Source organism: Vanacampus margaritifer, chromosome 9 (genome assembly GCF_051991255.1).
Source record: "Vanacampus margaritifer isolate UIUO_Vmar chromosome 9, RoL_Vmar_1.0, whole genome shotgun sequence".
NCBI classification, from domain to species: domain Eukaryota; kingdom Metazoa; phylum Chordata; class Actinopteri; order Syngnathiformes; family Syngnathidae; genus Vanacampus; species Vanacampus margaritifer.
In genome coordinates, this window is record NC_135440.1 from 6617108 (window position 1) to 6639020 (window position 21913).

At 40.2% G+C, this 21913-nt stretch overlaps 1 protein-coding gene across 1 annotated transcript; it reads left to right on the forward strand.

Moving 5' to 3' along the window:
• Window positions 1–994: 994 nt before the first annotated feature.
• On the forward strand, window positions 995–14697 carry sall3a (spalt-like transcription factor 3a). The gene is made up of 4 exons (XM_077576847.1): window positions 995–2212; window positions 8584–11703; window positions 12273–12613; window positions 13064–14697. The coding sequence occupies exons 1-4, from the start codon at window positions 2131–2133 to the stop codon at window positions 13493–13495; spliced, it is 3975 nt and encodes a 1324-aa protein (XP_077432973.1). The 5' UTR covers window positions 995–2130; the 3' UTR covers window positions 13496–14697.
• The last annotated feature ends 7216 nt before the right edge of the window (window positions 14698–21913 follow it).

Below are 21913 nucleotides of genomic sequence, written 5' to 3' on the forward strand. Positions count from 1 at the left end.
TATAAAGAATCGATAATATATCAAGGGGGTAACTTTGGTGATAAAGGACTTCAGCCACTCCGGCTATTCATCATAAGTCTGTAGCAAGCAGATAGGTCAAAAGAAATTATATTGCTCTAAAGAGTGTGTCTCCTTATCTCTCGGTAGCAGGGGAGAGGAGGACAAGCCGATCGATACAGTAGCCGCCGTGGACTCTTTGCAATTATCAATAGCTGATTTTGTCTTCCTGGGGCTGCATCTATTAATACCAGATAATAACGGGCTTTTGGACATAACTTACAGGGATGATCGAATGAGTGCAGAAAGAAAAGTTTGCTCCGGACGACCTTGTTGCCAGCAGATTTGTCTCTCGTATGAGGTGGAGGCATGCAGGGGCAGTCAAACAAACAAGGAAGGGGGGCATACAGCTGAGCCCTTCTCAATGAAAACGCTCAAATTAAAAGATTTTTGGAGAATGCTTTAATCATACGTCTGATCAGTGACAATAATGATAATAATAATAATAATAATAATAATAATAATAATAATGGTTATAGTAATGGTATATTAAATTATCTTTTTGTTCACGGTAAATTAATTAAAACTGACCATTTATTCCTGTTAATTTAAAGTTTCTAGGATCCGACTAATAATTCAAACTCATATTTTCTACCAATAGGCCATTAACAACAACAACGACAATAATAATAATAATAATGTAATTTGAAAATGTGTTTCTATTATCAATGCAATTAATTATAGGACAAAAGCAAGCGTAAGCACATGCACGATATGTGCACTTATTAGTCATGTGAACATGTGATGAGCCACCAAAAATGATCACATCAAAAAATAAATACTATTCAATCTAGAATTTGTATGACAGCCTGACAGGCGTTGACTGGTAGAATGTGCCGGGGCGTCATGGGATGGGAGGTCAAATCAAATGTGGGTGTTGACACGGGAGGGTGAGGACGCTCCATTCAACAGCAACGTGGTGGTACATCCTAGCGGCGGCGGGAAGCAATGGGCTGAGCCTGCTGCCTTGGTGGGGGTTAAACACTCACTCTCGCCGCTTGTCCCCACTCACACACACGGAGCCCGCCCGCGCGACCCTCCGCAAGACCGGTGGGCCGCTCCGAAACAACTTTTCAACGGGCCTCGACGCGGAAAGTCTCCGACGGTGACGCTTTATCTTGGGGGTGGCAAATTCGAGGCCCGGCAAATGAAAGACACTTGAATTTTTTTGGAGAAGCGAAAAAAGGGAGCAAAACACTTGGAGTGGAGAAGGAGGAGGGTGCGCTGTCTTCGAAACCATTCTGATCGAACTTCTCTCCTTTTTTTTTTGCTGGGACGAAAGCGTTCCGGTCACTCGCAAGGGAGCATCGTGGGACTTTGCCCCCCTCTTAAATTGGGAACTTTGGACTATGGTAACAACTTGTCAATAACTTTACTCGCCTATAAGCATGTGTTCCAATATTAACTCGCTTGAAATAAGAAGTTCCAGCTGCGCACGAAAAATCAACTTGCTAAGAGAAAAGTATAGCCAAAAACAAGTGTGAACCAAAGATGTCAAAGTGATGAAAATGAAGAAAACATCTTAGGAGCACTTGTGTGTCAGTGCGCTTCGAGGAAAGAAGACGAGGAAGAGCAGCCCATGCAGAAGACCCCCCTCCCTCCATCCCAAAGTGCTGGGCATAACAAGAGATTTGTGTGTTGCGTTGTGTTGTTGAGGGGGAGGTAAAGAGAAAAGAGACGGATAAAGTCCGAGAGTGAGGCGGCTAATTGCTCAGTCGCTCCCTCATTAGCATATCCAATGTGCGTCCGCTGGACTCCAGCCAATCCTCCCCACCTTCACACGGTGCCACTCATCTCCAAGCATTATTCACTATCATAATTATTATACCGACATGCGCAATCCCACGCACGAGAGCGGCTAATTCCACTGTTTGCCCCTGCACTCCGCCTGCACTCTCGTTTTGGAGAAGAACTTTGGCAAGTCGAGCGACCAGTGCGCGCTGCGCTGATGTGTCTGAGCCGCGCGCGCACGCACAGCCCCGGGAGCCCCAGAGCAGAAGCAACGGCGGAACCAACGCCGGGACGGACGACAGTGCCAGCACCACGACAAGAACCAGCAGCAGACGCAGCAGCATGTCCCGTCGCAAGCAAGCCAAGCCGCAGCACCTCAAGTCGGAAGACGATGCGCCAATGAGCGGGATCATTTCTCAACATGGTGAGTCCAAATTGGACCTCCCCAGTCCAAAAGTATGCCTGTTTTTGTTTTTGTTTGTTTTTTTCTTCCCTTCAGGAGACTTAATATTTTTTTTCTGAAAGTGCTGATTGAAACAATTCAAGAAAAGTCCAGTATAGGATGTTTGTAAATTGAAAGCCTTTCTCCGAGACGTGACACGCGTCGCGTCGGATTAATTTATTTTATTCATTTTCAAATAGTTTTACTATACATTACTTTGATGAAGTTTTGAGATTATTGTTAAATAATACAGTTTACACAATCTTGCACTTCGACGGGCCTTTTAAAAGGCCTTTTGAAATGCAATAGAACTAAAACAATTGTCTGTGATTTCACCGAACGATTATAAAGTGATGTAATATTGAGTAAACTGTATTTTGTTAAAATATTGATTTGATGATATAAGCATACACCTGCACATTAAAATACATGTGCATGACTAATAGATGGCAACATATTTGTGACACTCTTTTGCACTTCAATGTTTTACCAAGAACTAACAAAACCGCCATTTAATAATTACTCTTTTAAAATGTGATGCATGTTGCATGAGAGAGTGTAATGTCCCTCTGCGGCTCTCTGTCTTCACAAGGACTGTACCAAAAAAACAAAAACAAAAAAACAACCGCTAATTCCGGTGCAGGTTGAAGCCTTGTTTTGTCATGTAAATGTTTTTTGTTTACCCCCCTCCCAGAAATTTAGCACACTTGATTTGTCTCCATTTCTCTCACTCGGCATTACAGCTTGCCTGGGGGGGAAATTGACAATCACGTTTTAAACGAACTGTAAAAACGTCTGTAAATTACAGAAATTCTAAAAAATCGTCCACATATATACTCCCATGTGTTACAACATAACATGTGTCAAATTTAAAGCATATATGATTAATTTATGATAAATGTAGACCAACAAATGTGTAAAGCTATATTTTTTTCATTTTCAACTATAACATAATATTTATCTAATGAAGCTATAAAAAAAAAAAGTCCACTTGAAACTGATTTTAATCCTATTTTCCAATAAATTGTCAAGTATGCACATTATAACGACAGCAGTTTTGTTGTAAATTCTCACCATTTTAAAGTGCTGCACCCTTTCACACTCTCAATTAGGGTACAAAATGTGTGCTATAGTCAATACAAAAACTCATCTCTTTTCCATGTGTGCGTGTGTTTTCTGATTGTGCTCACACTGCTTTACTCCCTCGAGTGATTATGATTTCAGAATATTTTATTAACAGAACCATTTCTTCTCTTTGAATGTGCAATGGTGGCCCTTGGAAGTATGAAATGTGTAAGGACGAAAAGGAGTTTAATAGAGTCATTGAATATATTCTTTTCAGATATTAAAGAGCAAGTTGATCTAACTTAGATTGCAAATATACCTATCCTGAAAAAAAAAAAGTATTTTACTGGCTTGTTCCTACCTTAACACCCTAGTGCGACACTGTAGTGTATCTGGTTGTAAAAGGGGACAAATGCACACTCTAATAGAGTCTGCCATTGTTTTTAGTGGCGGTGGAATGTTCCTCACTCTCCTTATTTAAATACTAATGGTCCTCTTGTTTTCAAAAATTTTAGAGAAACAATACCAAACGTTTTTATTTTTTCCTCCCACTGCAAACAGAGAAAGCTCAGGACAAAATCCGAAGCTACCCTACAGGTGGCATGTGACTGAAAAAATAAGTCAAACATCTGATCTGGTCTTTTGTATTTTGCCTATATGGAGACAAAGACTACAAGTAACGAATGCAGCTACAGGATTGTCAATCTGTAACTTGGGCTAACATTCCAAAAGTAACCATCAAGTGTCATCTAGCTCACGTGTGGCATATCATTTGCCTTCGGGCCTTCTGGATATTTGCCCCACCCCAGGGGTCTTGGGGGTTTTGTGTGTGTGTTAGGATTGAGGGGTGGGGGTGCTCAGGAGTGCTTTTTTAAAAGCTTGCTGACTTAACCTTTGTCCAGCCCAGCCGAGCAGGTCCTGCAGCTGGGTGTCAAGATCCTTAAACAATTAGAACATGGATGCCGTTGACCTTGGCCACACGGCCTGCCGGCGTCCAAGAAAGTGTGAACAGTGACAGGCTGTTCATCTTGTCGCTACTTCCTGTGCAGACAGCGGATTTTAAAACGTGCATGTGCGTGTGATGGTGAATACAAACACATTCTGACCCCACTTGTTCGGAAACTTCTGAAAGTGATCACCACCATAAAGTTAAACATGGCCACAACATCCAAGATTGCGCTTAAAGGGCCATAGAAAATCATATTGTACTTGCCATTTTATGCGCATAGCAACACATTTCATTGCACATTATGTGACAAAAATCTCCCATATGGGAAAACTTTTTGTAATACATGAAATATTTAAGAAGTTGTGGGATGCAATCAGTATAATGTAGTGAGAAGACCCCCAGCTGACAGTGTTAACATGCATGAACCCCCCATCCCACCCCCCACCCCTGCAGTGAGGCTTTGTTTGGCTTTTGTTTTAATCTCCTCTCACCGATGGGTGCAGGCTGGTGGACCACCCACACAGAGTGCCATAATGTCTTCAAGAAGGCACTTAAATATGACTCACTTTAATACAGCTCAGTTTTAATTACCTTTCCATACAGAGAACGCGTACAGTATTAATAAGTAAAATCTAGCAACATGCTCTTGTTGCTTTCATCCTTTTAACATTTAGCTTGCTGATGACTGTGCTACTGATTACATTCTTATAAAAGGCCTCATCAAAATAATTTTTTTGGGGCCTGCAGACGAGTATCAAAACTTTTTCTGAGACAGAAGAGAGATGTTGGATGCTACATGCTTCCATAAACAAATTGTTCATGTTTTGGCTGCGCTGCATCTGCAGGCTCTATGACAAAGGCCCCTCTGTTAGTGCAGATATGACTGTACCTCTATGCATTCGAGCTGACCAGGCAAATGGCACACACTTGAGCTTGTGCGGGTCTGAGGATGTATGAACTCGTTCGGCGAGATGCTTTGTTTGTGTCGATGTAGTCAAGAGGTCACCGGACTAGAAGTGTCCAAGAGCAGAAATAATGAAGTAGTGGTGAATTTGTAGTGATAGTCATTATGCAAAAAAACCAAAAAAATAATTTTCACAAATATGTATGACATAAGGGGATAAATCTTAGTACATTAAATACCATCATTTACTCAATTAACTGCCAGGAAATAAATTCAGAATGTACAATGTTTTTTGTTTTAATGAAAAGACTCTCCTTATCGAGATTTCATTTTGAAACTTAGCTTAGCTGGCCACTACTCTACAATACCCAACGCTGATGCACGACTTTCATGCCACTAACAAATCCTCAGGTGTCTTCGATTAACGTGTTTCAAATGCTAAAAGGGAGAGGCACTTTCATGAATAATTAAAAATTACAATTATTTCCATGTGCCCTTTGTTAAATTAACTAACCCTAAACCCAACCCTAATCATTTGATGATATACATTTAGAGGACATAATTTTACTTAAATAAGCAGCACATATTTACAAGTGTAATTTTTTCTGTGTATATTAATGAAGGGAATCTATGACTGTTTAATAATGGCATTATTTGTAATTGTTCAATATGCCAATGCTCCACTGTGCTTTTCACAGAATCAGTGGAAAGCATGAATACCTCATCTGATATGTCAGATTAGTGGTTTCACTTAGCATGCCTAAGATTTTTGGGCATAACACACACTCATATTCAATGTCCACAATCGCCCTATTGACTGTGTTCTGCTTAATATTTACATGGGAGTAAATGAAGACTCCTAAAGCTCAAATGTAAAACGTATTCCGGCCCTTTTCTTCCCCAGTCCTTGCTTTTTCATGCTATAGGAAAATCAATACATTAACACACAAATGTGCACAAGGAGTCTTGTGCGCACAGCCACAAAATGTCGCCTTCACACTGTGAGCCAATGGCTTAACTTCTTTTTTATAGAGCTAAAGCACAAAGCTGGTGTCTTGCATGGTATGAAATAAATCAAAATCACAGTGAAATGAAAACATGGATACAGATAATATAGCAGAGAACACATTTAGCCTACATGAAAGATTGCAAGCTTTGTTTTTTTCTGTTCCCCCCTTAATTTTTGTGCTTTTTACAGTGCTGGTGAAAGGTTGGTAAATTGCATAAATATGAGGTGTGTGATACAAGTACAAGGGATGTGTGTGTGTGTGTGTGTGTGTGTGTGTGTGTGCGCGTGTGTGTGTGTATATATGTGTGTGTGTGTGTGTGTGTGTGTGTGTGCGTGTGTGTGTGTGTGTGTGCGTGTGTGTGTGAGAGAGAGAGAGAGAGGTTACAGGAATACAAAGGTTTCCACTTCCAATTGTATGAAAGAGTAAAAGAGATTGACAGTAATACCATTCTAATAACTAATCATCTAAACACAATGCCTACTCATTTGTGTTGACCTTTCAGCCTCAATTATGGAAATGAATTCTTTGTCCGCTGAGGGGCTAAGGAGATTTTCAACCTGCTACCATGTGTCGCTGTCTTTTCTACTTGTCCCTTTTTACTTGTTGATTTTTACTTGGCATCGCACAATGTTGTCCTATACATATATATATATATATATATATATATATATATATATTATTATTTTTTTTTTATATATAATTTTTCAAAAAATTGGAAAACCTTGCTTCAAGAATTCCCATTTGATAAAATGGGTTTTAATATTATTCATTTTATTTAGGTGTTTTATTTAGTATATTTACAGACTACACTAAAACAGATATAGATACATAACAATTAATCTTGTACCATGTGAGCATATAAATGCAGCACCAGACATTTTACAATTCTATTTAAATGGTAAGTATGGCGTAAATCCACTCCCTGAAACGACAAATTGCAGTTTGTGTTAGTGTGTTTAATCAAAAGCTTCATGCCTGCCTCACTCCACAATGATAATGTGGAATGTGTACAAACAGCAGTATGGTACGTCCATTGTTTCTGACTAAAAGTGTGAAATTTGTAACTGCTGTAATTATTGATATAATTATTAATATACATGCATATCAAATATATATTTAATTCCAAGAGCGCTTTAAAAACAACCCCAGCTAAAACAAAGTGTGCACTGGTGAGCATAAATACAAATGGAACATAACACAGACAATTGAAAAACAATATATAATATAATATAACATAGCATAATTCAAAAACAAAAATTATTTCACAACAAAGGGGAAAAAAACAATAAAACAAATACGAACTAACACATAATAAGTCTTATGCTATCGCGAATGCCAATTTAAAAAAAATGGTTTTAAGGTTGGCTTTAAAATTGAAGTGAGGGTGCTTGTCGAATGTTGAGGTCATTCAATAGAACACAGAAATGAAAATTGTGCAGGATGCAACGGCTGTCTTCGTGCAGAGAAACACAGGATAATGGCATACATTATACCACCAGATGTTAGATTTAACAAACTGATAACAGAACAAATATAAACAGATACTAATAACGGGTAAAATATAACAGAATCCAGTGGTTTTGATCAGGTGTTAAACAGGTCAGTGTTCAAAGCATGAATTGGCTTGTTGGACTCGGCTGGTCGCATGAGGAGGAGGAAGTTGCTTGCTGTAACTGTGATTAAACATGTGTAACTAATCAGAGACTTTGCTGCCTTCACACTAGCATGTAATTTGTTGAGTCTGGTTTAGAGCGCATGAGAGAGGGAAAGAGAGAGTGACAAAACTACTGTGAATGTCTTACAGAAAAGCAAATGCTAGATTTCTTTTTGGCTATTATTTTGAGGTTCACTTCATTTAATTGTTTTCCATATATTTGTATTTTGAAGAACTTTGGCCAAATACATTGCTCTGCAACACACGATGAACAGGCATAGGCATTTGAAATTCAGCTGGAAATTCACCAGCCTGATATCAGAGGGGAATCCTAATAGGGCCATCAAAGTCCTGATTTGTACCCAACAGACGAGGCAGCTGTGAATTGTATGAAATATTGGAAATCAATGGGCTCTATGGAATTTCATTAAGCGGCAGTATCCACAATTGATAGGCCCTCATAATTTGATGGATTACACAAAGAAAATTATTAGCTGGCTCTCAAGACAGGGTGTGAATGCACAAACTCGGGCCTTGACAATTGGTGAACTGGGACAATTTGTGGGGAGTAAAAAATATATACATGTATGTATTGATTTTTTTTATGTTAAAAGAGAGAGAGAAAGAAAAATCTCAGGTTAAATCTTTTCAGCACTGCACTGCAAAATATGTGATTTCTTTATTGATTTTGTTATTCATGAATTCTCCTTTTCCCCCCCTCTTCCCCCTCCTTCTGTATTCCCTTTAAAACCCCTGACCTCCTCCCTTCAGCTCGAGGTGAGGTGCTGGATGATGCCGACAGCGGGAATGAAAGCCGCAGTGGCAGTGAAGAGACTCATGTGTGTGAAAAGTGTTGTGCTGAGTTCTTCAAGTGGGCCGATTTCTGTGAACATTTAACGAGCTGCACCAAGAACCCACTGGTGCTAATTGTAAATGACAATGAGGAAACACCTATACCCTCCCAGGAGTACCCAGAGCCCTCCCCTGTGCCCAGTTGCGCTACTGAGCAAGCTGACAGCGATGATGCCAGGGACGGCAACCGTACGCCTGCTAGTGAGGGCGATGATGTCCCAGAGATAATCACGTCAAATGAGGTCAGGATCCTACAAAAGGATGATGAGGAGATGGAGGTGGAACTCTCCTCTGAAAAAAACATGGATCTTGAAGAAAGAGATGTGGCATCACCTGAAGCAGATGGCTCCCTACCTCAGCTTGATGATGTGAGCCCCCCAAGTGTTACGAGCTATACCATGCCAAGCACTAATGTTACCCTAGAAACTCTGCATAGCACCCGGGTAGCAGTTGCCCAGTTTTCTCAGAGTATTAGGGCGGCGGCAGGAAGCGGAGTTTCTACCATGGCTATCCCTATGATCTTGGACCAGCTGATGGCCCTTCAGCAGCAGCAAATACACCAGCTGCAGTTGATAGAACAAATACGAAGCCAAGTGGCTCTGATGAACAGACAGTCTGCATCACAGCCTGCTCTTAACCACCACAACACAGTGACTGGAAACCCCGCGCCGGTTTCTGCTTGTGCCCCCTCAGTTGCAAGTCAACTTCAGCTGCACAACTTTATCACTCCTCCCGTCCATCAGCTGCCTGTTCGGTTGCCGGCCTCTCTCAACAGCCAAGGTTCTTCACCTCTGACCTCTGCAATAGAAGGGCCTCACGCCCAGACATCAAGTAGAAGTCAGCCATCTAATTCTTTGGTGCCCAATACATCCTCCAGTAGTTCAATGTTTCCCCCACCCAGTGCCTCTGGATTGTCAGCTCTACTTCCCTCCTGCTCATCATCAGTCACCAACATAACCATGAGCAATAGTGTGATTGGAAGCGGTGGAATCAGCAGCAGTTCCACTCATCCCAGGAACTCCAACACGCCGCCATCGATCAGTCACAACAGCCTTCTGAGCTCAGCTTCCAATCTACCGCTGATACCTCACAGCTCATCAAGCAGCGTTATATTCCCAAACCCGTTGGCTAGCATAGCAGCAACAGCCAATGCACTCGACCCCCTATCTGCCCTGATGAAACATCGCAAGGGGAAGCCCCCAAATGTGTCTGTTTTTGACACCAAGCCAAGCTCTGAAGACCCTTTTTTCAAGCACAAGTGCAGGTTCTGTGCCAAGGTATTTGGCAGTGACAGTGCACTACAAATCCACCTGCGTTCCCACACTGGAGAGAGGCCCTACAAATGCAACATATGTGGTAACCGATTCTCTACCAAGGGAAATCTGAAAGTCCATTTCCAGAGGCACAAAGAAAAATACCCTCACGTTCAAATGAACCCCTACCCAGTTCCCGAGTACTTAGACAATGTTCCTACAAGCTCAGGCATTCCATATGGTATGTCTCTGCCCCCAGAAAAGCCTGTCACCACATGGCTTGACAGTAAACCTGTTCTCCCTACTGTTCCCACCTCAGTTGGGCTCCAACTACCTCCCACCTTACCAAGTATGATGGGCGGGTTTGGCGATTCTGCGAGCCTTACTCCCCTAAATAGGTCACCTCAAAGGCCATCACCCCCATCAAGCGAATGTGCGTCTTTGTCTCCTAATGTTGTTACTGACTCTGGAATGGCCACTACTTCAACATCCCCAAATCCCACACCAGGTAGTGATGTACATCCTGTCCTGAACCCTGAAGGCATTCTCCTGCCCCCAACCTGTCCAAGTCGACCAGGGGAAAACACCACTACCACAACAACAGTATCTCATGTGGTTCTCTCCACTGCAATCACCTCCACAACGATGTCTTCTAGTTCCGAGGTTACTGAACCTATCAACAGCCCAAACCCAGTGTCCCACCCTGTTCTTCCCATGCTCTCTGATCAGTTTAAGGCTAAATTTCCCTTTGGAGGCCTCCTAGACTCTATGCAAACTTCAGAGACATCAAAGTTACAACAGCTTGTTGAAAACATTGACAAGAAAATGACTGACCCCAACCAGTGTGTCATTTGCCACCGTGTTTTGAGCTGTCAGAGTGCTCTCAAGATGCACTATCGCATCCATACTGGCGAGCGACCTTTTAAATGCAAAATATGTGGGCGGGCATTCACCACCAAGGGTAATCTAAAAACTCATTTTGGTGTTCATCGCTCCAAACCTCCACTACGAGTCCAACACTCATGTCCTATATGCCAGAAAAAGTTCACTAATGCTGTTGTTCTGCAACAGCATATCCGTATGCACATGGGCGGCCAGATCCCAAACACTCCTGTCACTGACAACCTTCAGGAAATGGACACAGACCTATCATTCGATGAAACAAGTATAGATGCAATGAGCAATTATGATGACGATCTGCTGGATGAAATGGAGCAGGCTATAGATGACGAAGTTGATTTAAAAGATGGTGAACTGGACCCATCAAAACCTTATTCACCTGGAAGCCCCCCACCAACTTCTATAATGTCTAGCATTGCTGCTATGGAGAATCAGATGAAAATGATTGACTCCACTGCAAAAATGACCAGTCCATTTAGTCAAAAGCCTAATCAAAATTTCTGCAGTTATGGAAGAGAGAATGAATGTTTTCCTAGTGATTCCATGTGTGCAGTTGGGGATGCAGAATCTCAAAGCATAGGCAGTCCTGCTCTATCAGAGTCCTCTGGTTCTTTGCAACATTTGTCTCCAGCTCACAGCCACTGTGAGAATCAGCGATCCAAGTCCCCTGTTACTCTAAATAATCACAACAGTGCAATGGCAGTCGAGAGCCAGGAGAACAATGGAACCGGCTTGGCAACTGTGAAGTCTGAAAAATCCGAAACCCCGTCTCCACTTCCTGCTACAGAAGGCAACGGGGCCCTGGACCTGACTGCCATTCAACCGAGCAGACACTTTATCAAGGAAGAGAGCCACTTCGGTATGCTGTTTCTAAATAGAGATCGAGGTGCGTACGAAACCGAACAATAAATACTTTCAATGGAAGATAAAAACAAAATCATTGCAGATGAAATACTATTTTGTTTTGCTATGCAGAGGTGAGCACTTCCGTCATTACGTTGTTGATGGATAACCACTTTTTTGGCACATGCTTTAACATTTTTGGCAAGTGTTTTATAACGCAAAGCCTCGAAAAAATACACGGACCGAGCACCGAATGAAGCAGGTTTACGTCCGTCAATCCGGGTCAGTGCAGACGGTCCTACTCAGTACGTATATTTTTTCAAAGCTTCGCGTCATAAAGCACTCCCGAAATTTTGGAAGCACTCACCAAAAAGGTAGGCATCAACGACGGGCCAACGGATGTGCCCACCTTTGTTATTGTATATCAGTATTATCTTACAGCGTTTAATATACAGTAACTCCTGATTCCTGTAATGTGACAATTCTATCTCAAATACAAATGTATTAAAAGGTTCAAAACAGACTGGATAAAGTGTGATGAATGGATTTAAGCTATTAAAGATTCATTTGGTGAACCATTTCTCAATATTATTTGGCCTTTTTTTCTATTAGGTCTAAACACTCCTAACTTGGCCAGCACCGCATCAAATATGATCAAAATGGAAATGAACGGGCACAGCAAGTCGATATCTTTGAGCGACAATTCCCACCTGCCTGTAGGCATCCAGGTTCCCGCTGCTGCAGCTCCCCAGACCACCCTGAGCCCTGGCACCAACCCCATGTTGGCTCCCCCACCCCCACGACGTACACCAAAGCAGCACAACTGCCACTCTTGTGGGAAGAATTTCTCTTCTGCCAGTGCTCTGCAAATCCATGAGCGCACACACACTGGAGAAAAACCTTTTGCCTGTTCCATCTGTGGACGGGCTTTCACCACTAAAGGCAATCTAAAGGTATATACTACAGTTGTTGGATTATAGCATGTCACCAGGATAAAACACACAGGAAATGTTGTGCATTTTACATTTTCCACTTAAACCACAATAAAAAGTAGAAAAGTATACTGTAAAGCAGGGCTGGACCGGCACAACAAAATCTACCCTGGCATTTTGACGGCCCAGCTTGACTCCTGCCTAACATGTAGTTCTGCCACTGATGTTTATTGATGATGTTTCAGTTTGCTATCTATATTCAAACTTGATTCACAAACTGGTCCCTTTAACTTGTGGGCCAGTCTCTTGGGGGTAAAAAGTAGGAAAATAATAATTAAAAAGCACTGCATCGGCCCCAAAAGAGGCTGCTGTAAAGTAAACTGTTTTCCATGACTCTCTGTCTAAACTGTTTCTGACACTTTATGAGCATCATAATTATTTGTACTTTGGTCATGTGTTTGCTTATTTTAGGTCCACATGGGAACACACATGTGGAACAATGCACCAGCACGCAGAGGGCGGCGACTATCTGTGGAAAATCCCATGGCCCTACTAGGTGGGGATGCAATGAAGTTCAGCGAAATGTTCCAAAAGGACCTGGCAGCTCGGGCCATGAACGTTGACCCCGGTTTTTGGAACCAGTATGCAGCTGCTATCACCAATGGCTTGGCCATGAAGAACAATGAAATCTCTGTGATCCAAAACGGAGGTATCACCCAGCTACCCGTCAGCCTCGGTGGTGCAGGAATAACTTCACTGCGCGCCATGCCTAGTGCAATGGACCGTCTGCACACAGGCAGCAGCCCTCCTATGATTGGAATGGAAAAAGCTACACTGGAGGTCGGGGCAAGCCGCCCTTTCTCCAGGTATATGGAGGAAAACAAAGAGATTGGGATCAATTAAAGAAATACAACTGTCTAGAAGCAAAGACTAGAAGTCTAACATGAAAAGAAACTGCTGATCCAGTCTAAAACTCGTGTTACTATATAATGTACAGATGAAATATTTTTTGCTTTTGGAAATATTGTATTTAGTGTTGATTAGAGGTTTTTGCCTTCCACCCATCCCCTGTTCACTTGATATTATGAAAGATACTTTGTCTCTTGTTTGGGAATACAGAATGATGTCTTGCAAGATTTGCATGATACAGTTTTTATCTGTATGTTTGACTGCTTTTATGAATTCCTTTTAAAACCTGGATTTTGCCTTATTTACAACAGGCAAACATCTTGGACAGGACTAAAACAGAAAATAATGAATGTTTGTTCATAGGCATTCAGTCGACCTTTGCGAGTGCTCTTTTAGACCGATAAAGGGCCATGGAGAGACTGCAGTGTAGTGTTTCTGTGCTCGCCTGATTTTGTTTCTCATGAACTAGAAAACTTGAAAAAAATAATGTTTTAACTATTTTAATCTTTACAGTTAGTCTCCAAGCATTGTCTTATAATATTGTCCTGTGTCTTTAGTATTTATGATATTGACAAAAAAACAAAAAACACACACACACAAAAGCGGGTATACAACAATATATTTAATGGCCCACACGTTTTATTGATTCCATTGTTTTTGTTTTCCAATCTACCGGCTTCACTGATGAATATATTGTTCAATAAAAACAGTAAGTCATGTGAGTTTAACAACAGAGAATACGCTGAGGTTTTTATTTGGATATCTTGTAAAACTCTGCATCTAAAATACATGAGGTGATGTTATATGAGGCTGGAGAAGTCCAAAGCTGCTATGACCACAACCCTGCTTTTAACCTTTGTAAAATAATAATAATAAAAAATAATAAAAATAAAAAACGCGAGAAAAAAGAAGTGATCCTTTTGAAGAAATATCTATGTATATAAATACAAACAAATCTAAAACAGGTATGCATATTTTGTATAACAAAGATAGACATCATGAGTTGAAAGTATTTGTCATGTTTGTGAATGCACTTTTTAAAAATAAGACTTTTTGTCTGTGATACTGTTAACCTTTCGACTGAGCTATCTATATGTGCTGTTTTCATTGTTTTCGGCTTATCACTCCTACAACTTGCAGTTGGTTATTGCATCAGTGCTACTCTTTGGAGTGCAAACCCATAAGTCAATCAAAAATCTTCGTAAATAAAATAATGACCACAATGGTGTCTTTTGACGTTTGTTCATCCTTTGCATCACAGTGCCAGTTTAAATTGGAGTTCATCAAAAATAAAAGGCAAAGTCAATGTCCTTAAAAATGTAAATGTATGACATTTGTTAACTGGCTGAATAATTTATTCACTAGGCGTATGTGTGTTTTAAATATCATTTTTGTTCTTCTCTTTTTGAGGAACGTTTTTGCCCTTGTTAATTTCCTTGGGACTACATCAAGGTAAGGACAAAACAAGACATAACAAAAATCTGTGTGCCATGTCAATCTGCCTTGATTTACACCCTTCAAGAAGTGTTTTAATGCTGACACCAAAAACACAATTTTTACAAATTGATAGAAAAACTAAAAACTAAGACGCATACTGATACAAATACATAAAAAAAAAAAAAAAAAGATTAAACGCTTGTAAGGGCATTTGAAAAAAAAAAATACTATATTGCTGATGACAAATTGCCACAGAGATTATTTTTGGAGTTAATGTTGCCATGTCAGAATGCACATTATTACTAAAGTAATTGTGCATTTTGTGTGTGTGTGGTAGAAGGATGATGGCTTCCTCCCAGCTGTGCATTACATTTACACATACACACACAGCACATACAAACTCAATGCTTGGTTTAAGAAACAAAACACCCCTTTGAATCACAAATGTAGAGTTGAATTACATTTTGAGATATGTAAATATAAAATAAATGCTCATTAATATGATGTGTGAATGCATTCATGGCAGACGCTGAAATAGATCTGTCTGCTCTGATGACTTTATAGAAATGTACTTGAAGTAACAATCTCTCTCTCGCTCACTTTACAATATGATGTAACTTGATTTGAAAATGAATATCAAGACTACATATGTTCTCTGAACAAATATTTCTCAATTTTCTGTATCTATGTCAATGTAAGTTTACTGTTACATTAACATTTTGTCTATTGGCAGTTATTGAAGTACTGAATATTTAAACAGGAGTTTTTCTTTTTACTTTTATTTTAAATTATATTTCCATACAGTTCCTCAGTAGTCATATCCCTACTGTAACCATGGATAATCCTGCTGATGACTACCTGGTCTGTGATTGTGCGCTCCCAAGGCAAAAACGGTAATATGCGTTGCCTTTTAGAGGCCCTTTTGTTTGACACTGCCATGTCAGCTAATGGCACAAGCCAAGTAATGAAGAAATTTCATAGGGACCGTTATTCTCAATTCAGGCATAATCAAGCTCATATTTGAGAGGAAACTAAATACATTCCACCCATTCTCCAACTCATGTGCTTGCATTTAGCGAATGGAGACAGCCAGTATAGGTTTATGTACAGACTTTTGTCTCACAATCTAAATGGCAATTGTTCTCAAATTTATCATATAATTTAATAGACTGGAGATGCACAGGGATAGTTCATAAAGGAGTCCTGTTGAGGCCTAAAGCGATTCAGTTATGAGGTCTTCACTGTCACATGAAGACATCTTTATCATAATGAAAATGATGATCAAAATTTCAATTTCCATAACAAAAGCTTAAATTGATTCATATTTTCTCTAATTCCATTGTAAACATCGATCTGAATGAATTATATATTTTTTTTTTTTGAAACCCCACCTACTGCCCGAAGCCAGCTGGGATAGGCTAAAGACCCCCCACGACCTTTGTGAGGAATAGGCGGTTCCGAGAATGGATAATATTTAATTATTCGTTATATTTTTAGGCATAGAAAATCCTAATGTAATGTCTTTTCTGGTGTGTGTGTGTGTGTGCGTGCGTGTTTGTGTGAATGAGGGAGAGAACTGTGTTTTAAGTGAATGTGTGCTGCATTTGGGCATGGCACAGTGTGAACAGACAAGCTAGGGCTGAGACAGGGCTTTCGGCTGTCCAGGCTGTTTGTTTAATGCCCTGCCGACTGAGAAAGTCTCTCTGAAACAGGTGCAGTAAATATCCCCATTGATCCAGAGGCAGGGGGCCCTATGATGATGTAGTGGCAAAGAGCCACAGGAGTAAATCTAGCCGACAGTAATCCAATCCCATTCTCAAGGCTCTGGGATCTGAGATAGGTGCTTTAAATCCAAAAGTGTGTCTTTTTGCAGAATTTCCCTTCATGTTGGTGCTGCTTCTCTCGTGTTGTACCTCATGCCTCAGCTCTGGAGTCAATAGCTTGCTGAGGCGCTTCAGGAGCTATTCTTTATGCTGGTTTTAATTCGAAAGTCTATGATGAGGATGCTACAAATTCACCCTCATGTTGATCGCACTGTCAAACTCCACTACCAAACTAAAACCTGCTCGTCTAAAAACAATGCACTGCACTCCTCGTGAATTAATATAGATTAATGTGCTTTTATCACATTTTGTCTTTGAATATATATGGAATACTGGAAAACACACACACACACTAGAGAACCCAATAGTTTGTCCTTTAAAATTGACCAATCTTGAAGATAAATATAACTGTAGGACTCAAAAATTACAATTCCAGACCATTCTTCAAACTTTAGAATTTAATAGAATAATTGCAATGGTTCTTTAAAAATCTCTCAATCCAAGTGAGGTCCATAAAATCATGTAAGGAACATGTGAGCCCTGAACCCCATCCAATACTTGATTCAAGATAATGATGAGTGACCTCTGATGCCAGAAATATATGTTTTGATTCACACAGATATTCTCCAAAAGTCTCATAAGAGTGAAACCTGATATATCTTGATCTCCAGTTGATTAACATTTAATAGTTACAAAAATTCATTGGCTTTCAGTGAAATGTTTCCTATTCTCAACTCACATACAAGTTAAGCAATTTAAAAATGAAACCAAATTTGGCAAAGGTGCGCTGAGGATGCGCTTGGCTTGAAAAGGCCGCAGCTGCGTTAGGGTGTCTGTGTTGTTATGCCCCCACCTCGCTCCATCTCCCCCTCCCACATGTGCAAGTCTTTGTAATTTGTAATTTATTGTATGTGTGGCGTTATTGTGTTGCATCGATGTGCAGAGGTTTTTTCCAGGTCTATACTGTACTATACTGTGTAGATTGTAAAGGAGCACCGATTGGGCCTTATGTTCGTTGATGTGCATCTGAAAATATTGTATATATATATATATATATATATAATATATATAGCCAAGCGAAGCCGAGCAATGCCGAATGGTCACGTTGCGGTAGTTGAGACGCTGCACTGCTCATTTCCAGTCAGATCGTGAATACTCCCGGAGGTGCTCCATATTCGCGAGTGCATTTTGATTTTTCCACGACAATTTTCTTTGCTATGGGCCCAGAGAAAGACAACAGTGCCAGTGAAAGCAAAGAAAAACATACAGTGCTAAGAGCCACAGAATTAGGAAGGAGATAATCACGCCATTGTAACTACCGTGAATACGTCTGTTAACATTTCTTCCCACTTTTGTTATGAATGAAAAATTTAAAAAATATATATTGTACTGTACATTTTATTGTAAATTGAGATATAAAATTTGCGATTAAGTTGCGATTAATTGTGAGTTAATTATTGAAGTCACACGATTAATTATGACTAAAATATATATAGTCGGCTATGTTCTTTCTCACAATGGCACAAACACTCCCTTAAGCCAAATTCTACCAGTACAAAGTCTAGGAAAATATCAAAAGAGTGAAAACTCCACCTATACGCACAGTTAGCACACCACAACTGGGCTCGAAAATAGGGCCCAGCAAGTTTACTGGTAATTTTCTTTGGGAAAACTGTCGTCAAATAATTATTTTATAGCCTAAATATCATCATTTGAAAATAGGACACATTCAAACTGACCCGATTTCTGAAGATATGTGAAAGGAAGGAAACGTCACTGCTTTACATTTAAGGTATAAGTACTGACTGCTCTGGAAGTCTAATTAATCAGTAAGAGGGGCAATTAAGGACATATTGTTGGCATACTTGTAGAGGCCTAGAAGCAGGGGTGAGTTTATCTTAGGTCCATAAAATGAGAGAAAGGTTACCCAAGGAAAGTGGGGGTGTTTTGGTGAATCAATAAATGCATGGAAGAAAGCGGTGGTCTACCTGAAGAAGAACAAGTCATCAATTAAACAAACTTGGCAAACAGGGCCAATTCATCAGAGTGCAGCATGGATCAGCTATTGGGTCCAGCTCGACGTGACAAATGCTGGACCTCCTCTGTGTGCCCAAGGTTGCAAATCGATAGAGATCATCATTGTGATGTGGCCTTTTATCTCACAACCTGCTCCTGCAAGCCCTATATCATTCTCAGCAAATACATCTCAAGGGATGGGAGAGAGTGTTTTCCTCTCACATCATATGGGCAATAATTGTTAGAACTGTTAGCTTTGATTTTGTTTTTTTCCCCTAAGCAGATAATTTTGAGTGTTTCATAGGGCTCTCCATCTGTTATTAGCCAGTCATGCCTATACTCTTGTTAACATGGTATTGCCCACGGTGGAATTGAATCCTCTTAACACCATGCTCACTCCCACTCCGAAGTACTAATTCAAAGTGTCAAATCTCTAGGACAAAAGCCTCCTGGCTGGCTGGTATTGATCTGTGTCATTATGAAATTCCACGCCAACAAGAAGTGATGACACTGTAACAGTCCAGTGATTAGGAGCCACTTCACTCACGCGGAGATCTTCCACATTATCACAGGCCATTCTGAGAAAATCAAGTTTTCCAACTGAATCATGCAGATATATACATTTCCTAATTCTACTCTAACGGACAACTTTAAAACGTGCTATGAACCTTTTGATTTATTAATACTCATGCTTGCCATATGGCTATGTGCAATCCAAAAAAACAACAACAGATTTGTGATCAGTGATGTTGAAAAGAAAAGAAAAGCTAAACAAGTTGTGCACATCATCTTCTTGGCATTATACCATCATGTCATCCTACATTCCACATAATCTGTCAAATCTGTTTGTGCTGAAATTGTACATCTGAACACAAATATAAAATATGCATATGGAAAGTCCACTCATCACTTACTTTGTACATGATTTTGGCCCACTCCAGTTCACAGAAATTCAAGGTATAACTACTGCCTCACGTTTTGAAAATCGAATCTGATACCTAAGGGTCTTTGGTTTCTGTTAATTTTAGTCAAGATCATATCTTTAGTATGAATGACATGATGTTACCACAATTGTAGCACCTAACATCTTCTATAATTGTGAATTATGATTGCATTACATATGCAAAATATCATTTGGTCTCTATATTTTAGAGAACACTGTAATGTAATTGATTTTACAATATAATAAAAATGCTTAGGAAATTTGACAATGCATTTTAGTAATCCATTTTGCGCTGTTGGAATGTCCCCTTTACGTGGTGCCCCATTTGTACGGAACATGGTTTTATGTGATCGTAGGTTGGATCGTAGGTTTTTACAATGTGGTAAGGACAATGCTAATGTTATGCTAATTGCTGCATTGATAGAGCATCATCTTTTTTGGAAAATGACAGAATGACAGAAGTTCACACCAAAACCATTTAATTAAGAAAAGGTGCCACTTTGGTCCCTCTAGTCATTTAATATTTTGATGCTGCCTAAGGCTATGTTCACACTGCAGCTCAATTCCGATTTTTTTCATTCAGTGTCAACAGTACAATTCCGATTTTTTTCACACCCGACCTGGGCCTCATTCGTATGTGGATATAAATTGGATATGTATGCGATGTGTCTGCACTGAGAACGCTAATCCTCACGCATCCGATCTATACATCATCAAAAGCCTGATATGCGCCCTTGCGGGCCGGAGAGAGTGCTTGGAAGGGAGACTACTGACACGTCTGTGAATATATACAAAGGTGTTTTGAGTAACAGTGTTACATTTCTATTTGTCTTTTTTTATTAGAAATTCAGCCCTGCATCACGCACGGCGCTGACATGACGTCATCTTCTGTAAACGTCTCAATGAAATGAGGAGGTCGAGGAGTGTCTCCTCATTTCCCCAAAAATATTTCTACCTCTTCCAACTTCGTTACTTGATGGATTTCTGTTGCTGTTTGGAAACACCGCATTCAAAAATGACGTTTGAGGAAGCCGAGGACAGCAGCCAACCAAGAACGAGCGTTGAAATAGTCCACCAAACAGGTGCGCAGACGTTGGCACAGCTGAATTCGCATAATTTATGCAGACAAGACACATGAATAGAACTTCTAACATGTCTGTGAGTCCACCAGTCCACCAATCAGCAGTGCGCCAACGCACAGCTAAATTTGCATATAGCAGTTTTGATAGTCGCTTGCCTCGGCGCCATCGGTGGCTTGGCTGGAGGTAAAGCATTGCGAATTGGGACAATGTTTACTTCCGTGAACAATGCAACGTGACGCCATTGTTTTGGGTGCACGTCACTTGCCGTGTGGTCTTTGCGCATGCGAGTCACATCACGGGCGCATTGTGTTCAACAATATAAATCGCATTTGTTTTTGTAATGTGAACGAATACATAAAAAGATCGGATTTAACAAAAAATTTAAATTGGGCATCACGCCCTCCAGTGTGAATGTAGCTTAAATGTATGTAATTCATTGTGAGGTCTGGAATTTGAAGATTTTAGTTGTCACAGAAGGTGATTGACATGATGAGAGGATCAATGCAAAAACCCTTCCTGCCAAGCAATAATCCATCCAAACTGATCACGCTTAAAATTACCTAAGGGTATTGATCACCTCTACAGAATCAGAAGCAATCGCAAAGGGTTTTGCAATCACAATCAAGATGTCTAAGTAGGCTTTCCCCAATCGTTGACACGTTTTGCCTTTAATAAATTTATAGTGCATATAATGAAGTTATTCTACAATACTGTGTAGACAAAGTATGCAGCCAATTAATGAACCAGGAATAATGCAATCTAAATTTATGTATCTCCCTCTGAACCTAAATACTTAATTCGAGATTTTTTCGACTATTGCATTCTTCCAATTTTATGGGAACAGTTGGGCAAAGGCCTTTTTTCTGTTTCAGCATGACTTTCCCCAGTACACAAAACAAGTTCAACAAAGGCAGACTTGGGTGATATAGGTTTGGAAGAACTTGCATAGGAGCCTGACCACAACCCAATGAAATACTTGGATGAACTACTTTGTAGCACAGAGATGACAAGACAAGTGTACCAGTTTCTTGGGTCTAATATCAATGAGTGCTGACCTCGCCACTGCACTTTTGCATAAATGGACAAAAGAAAAAAACAAACAAACAAACAA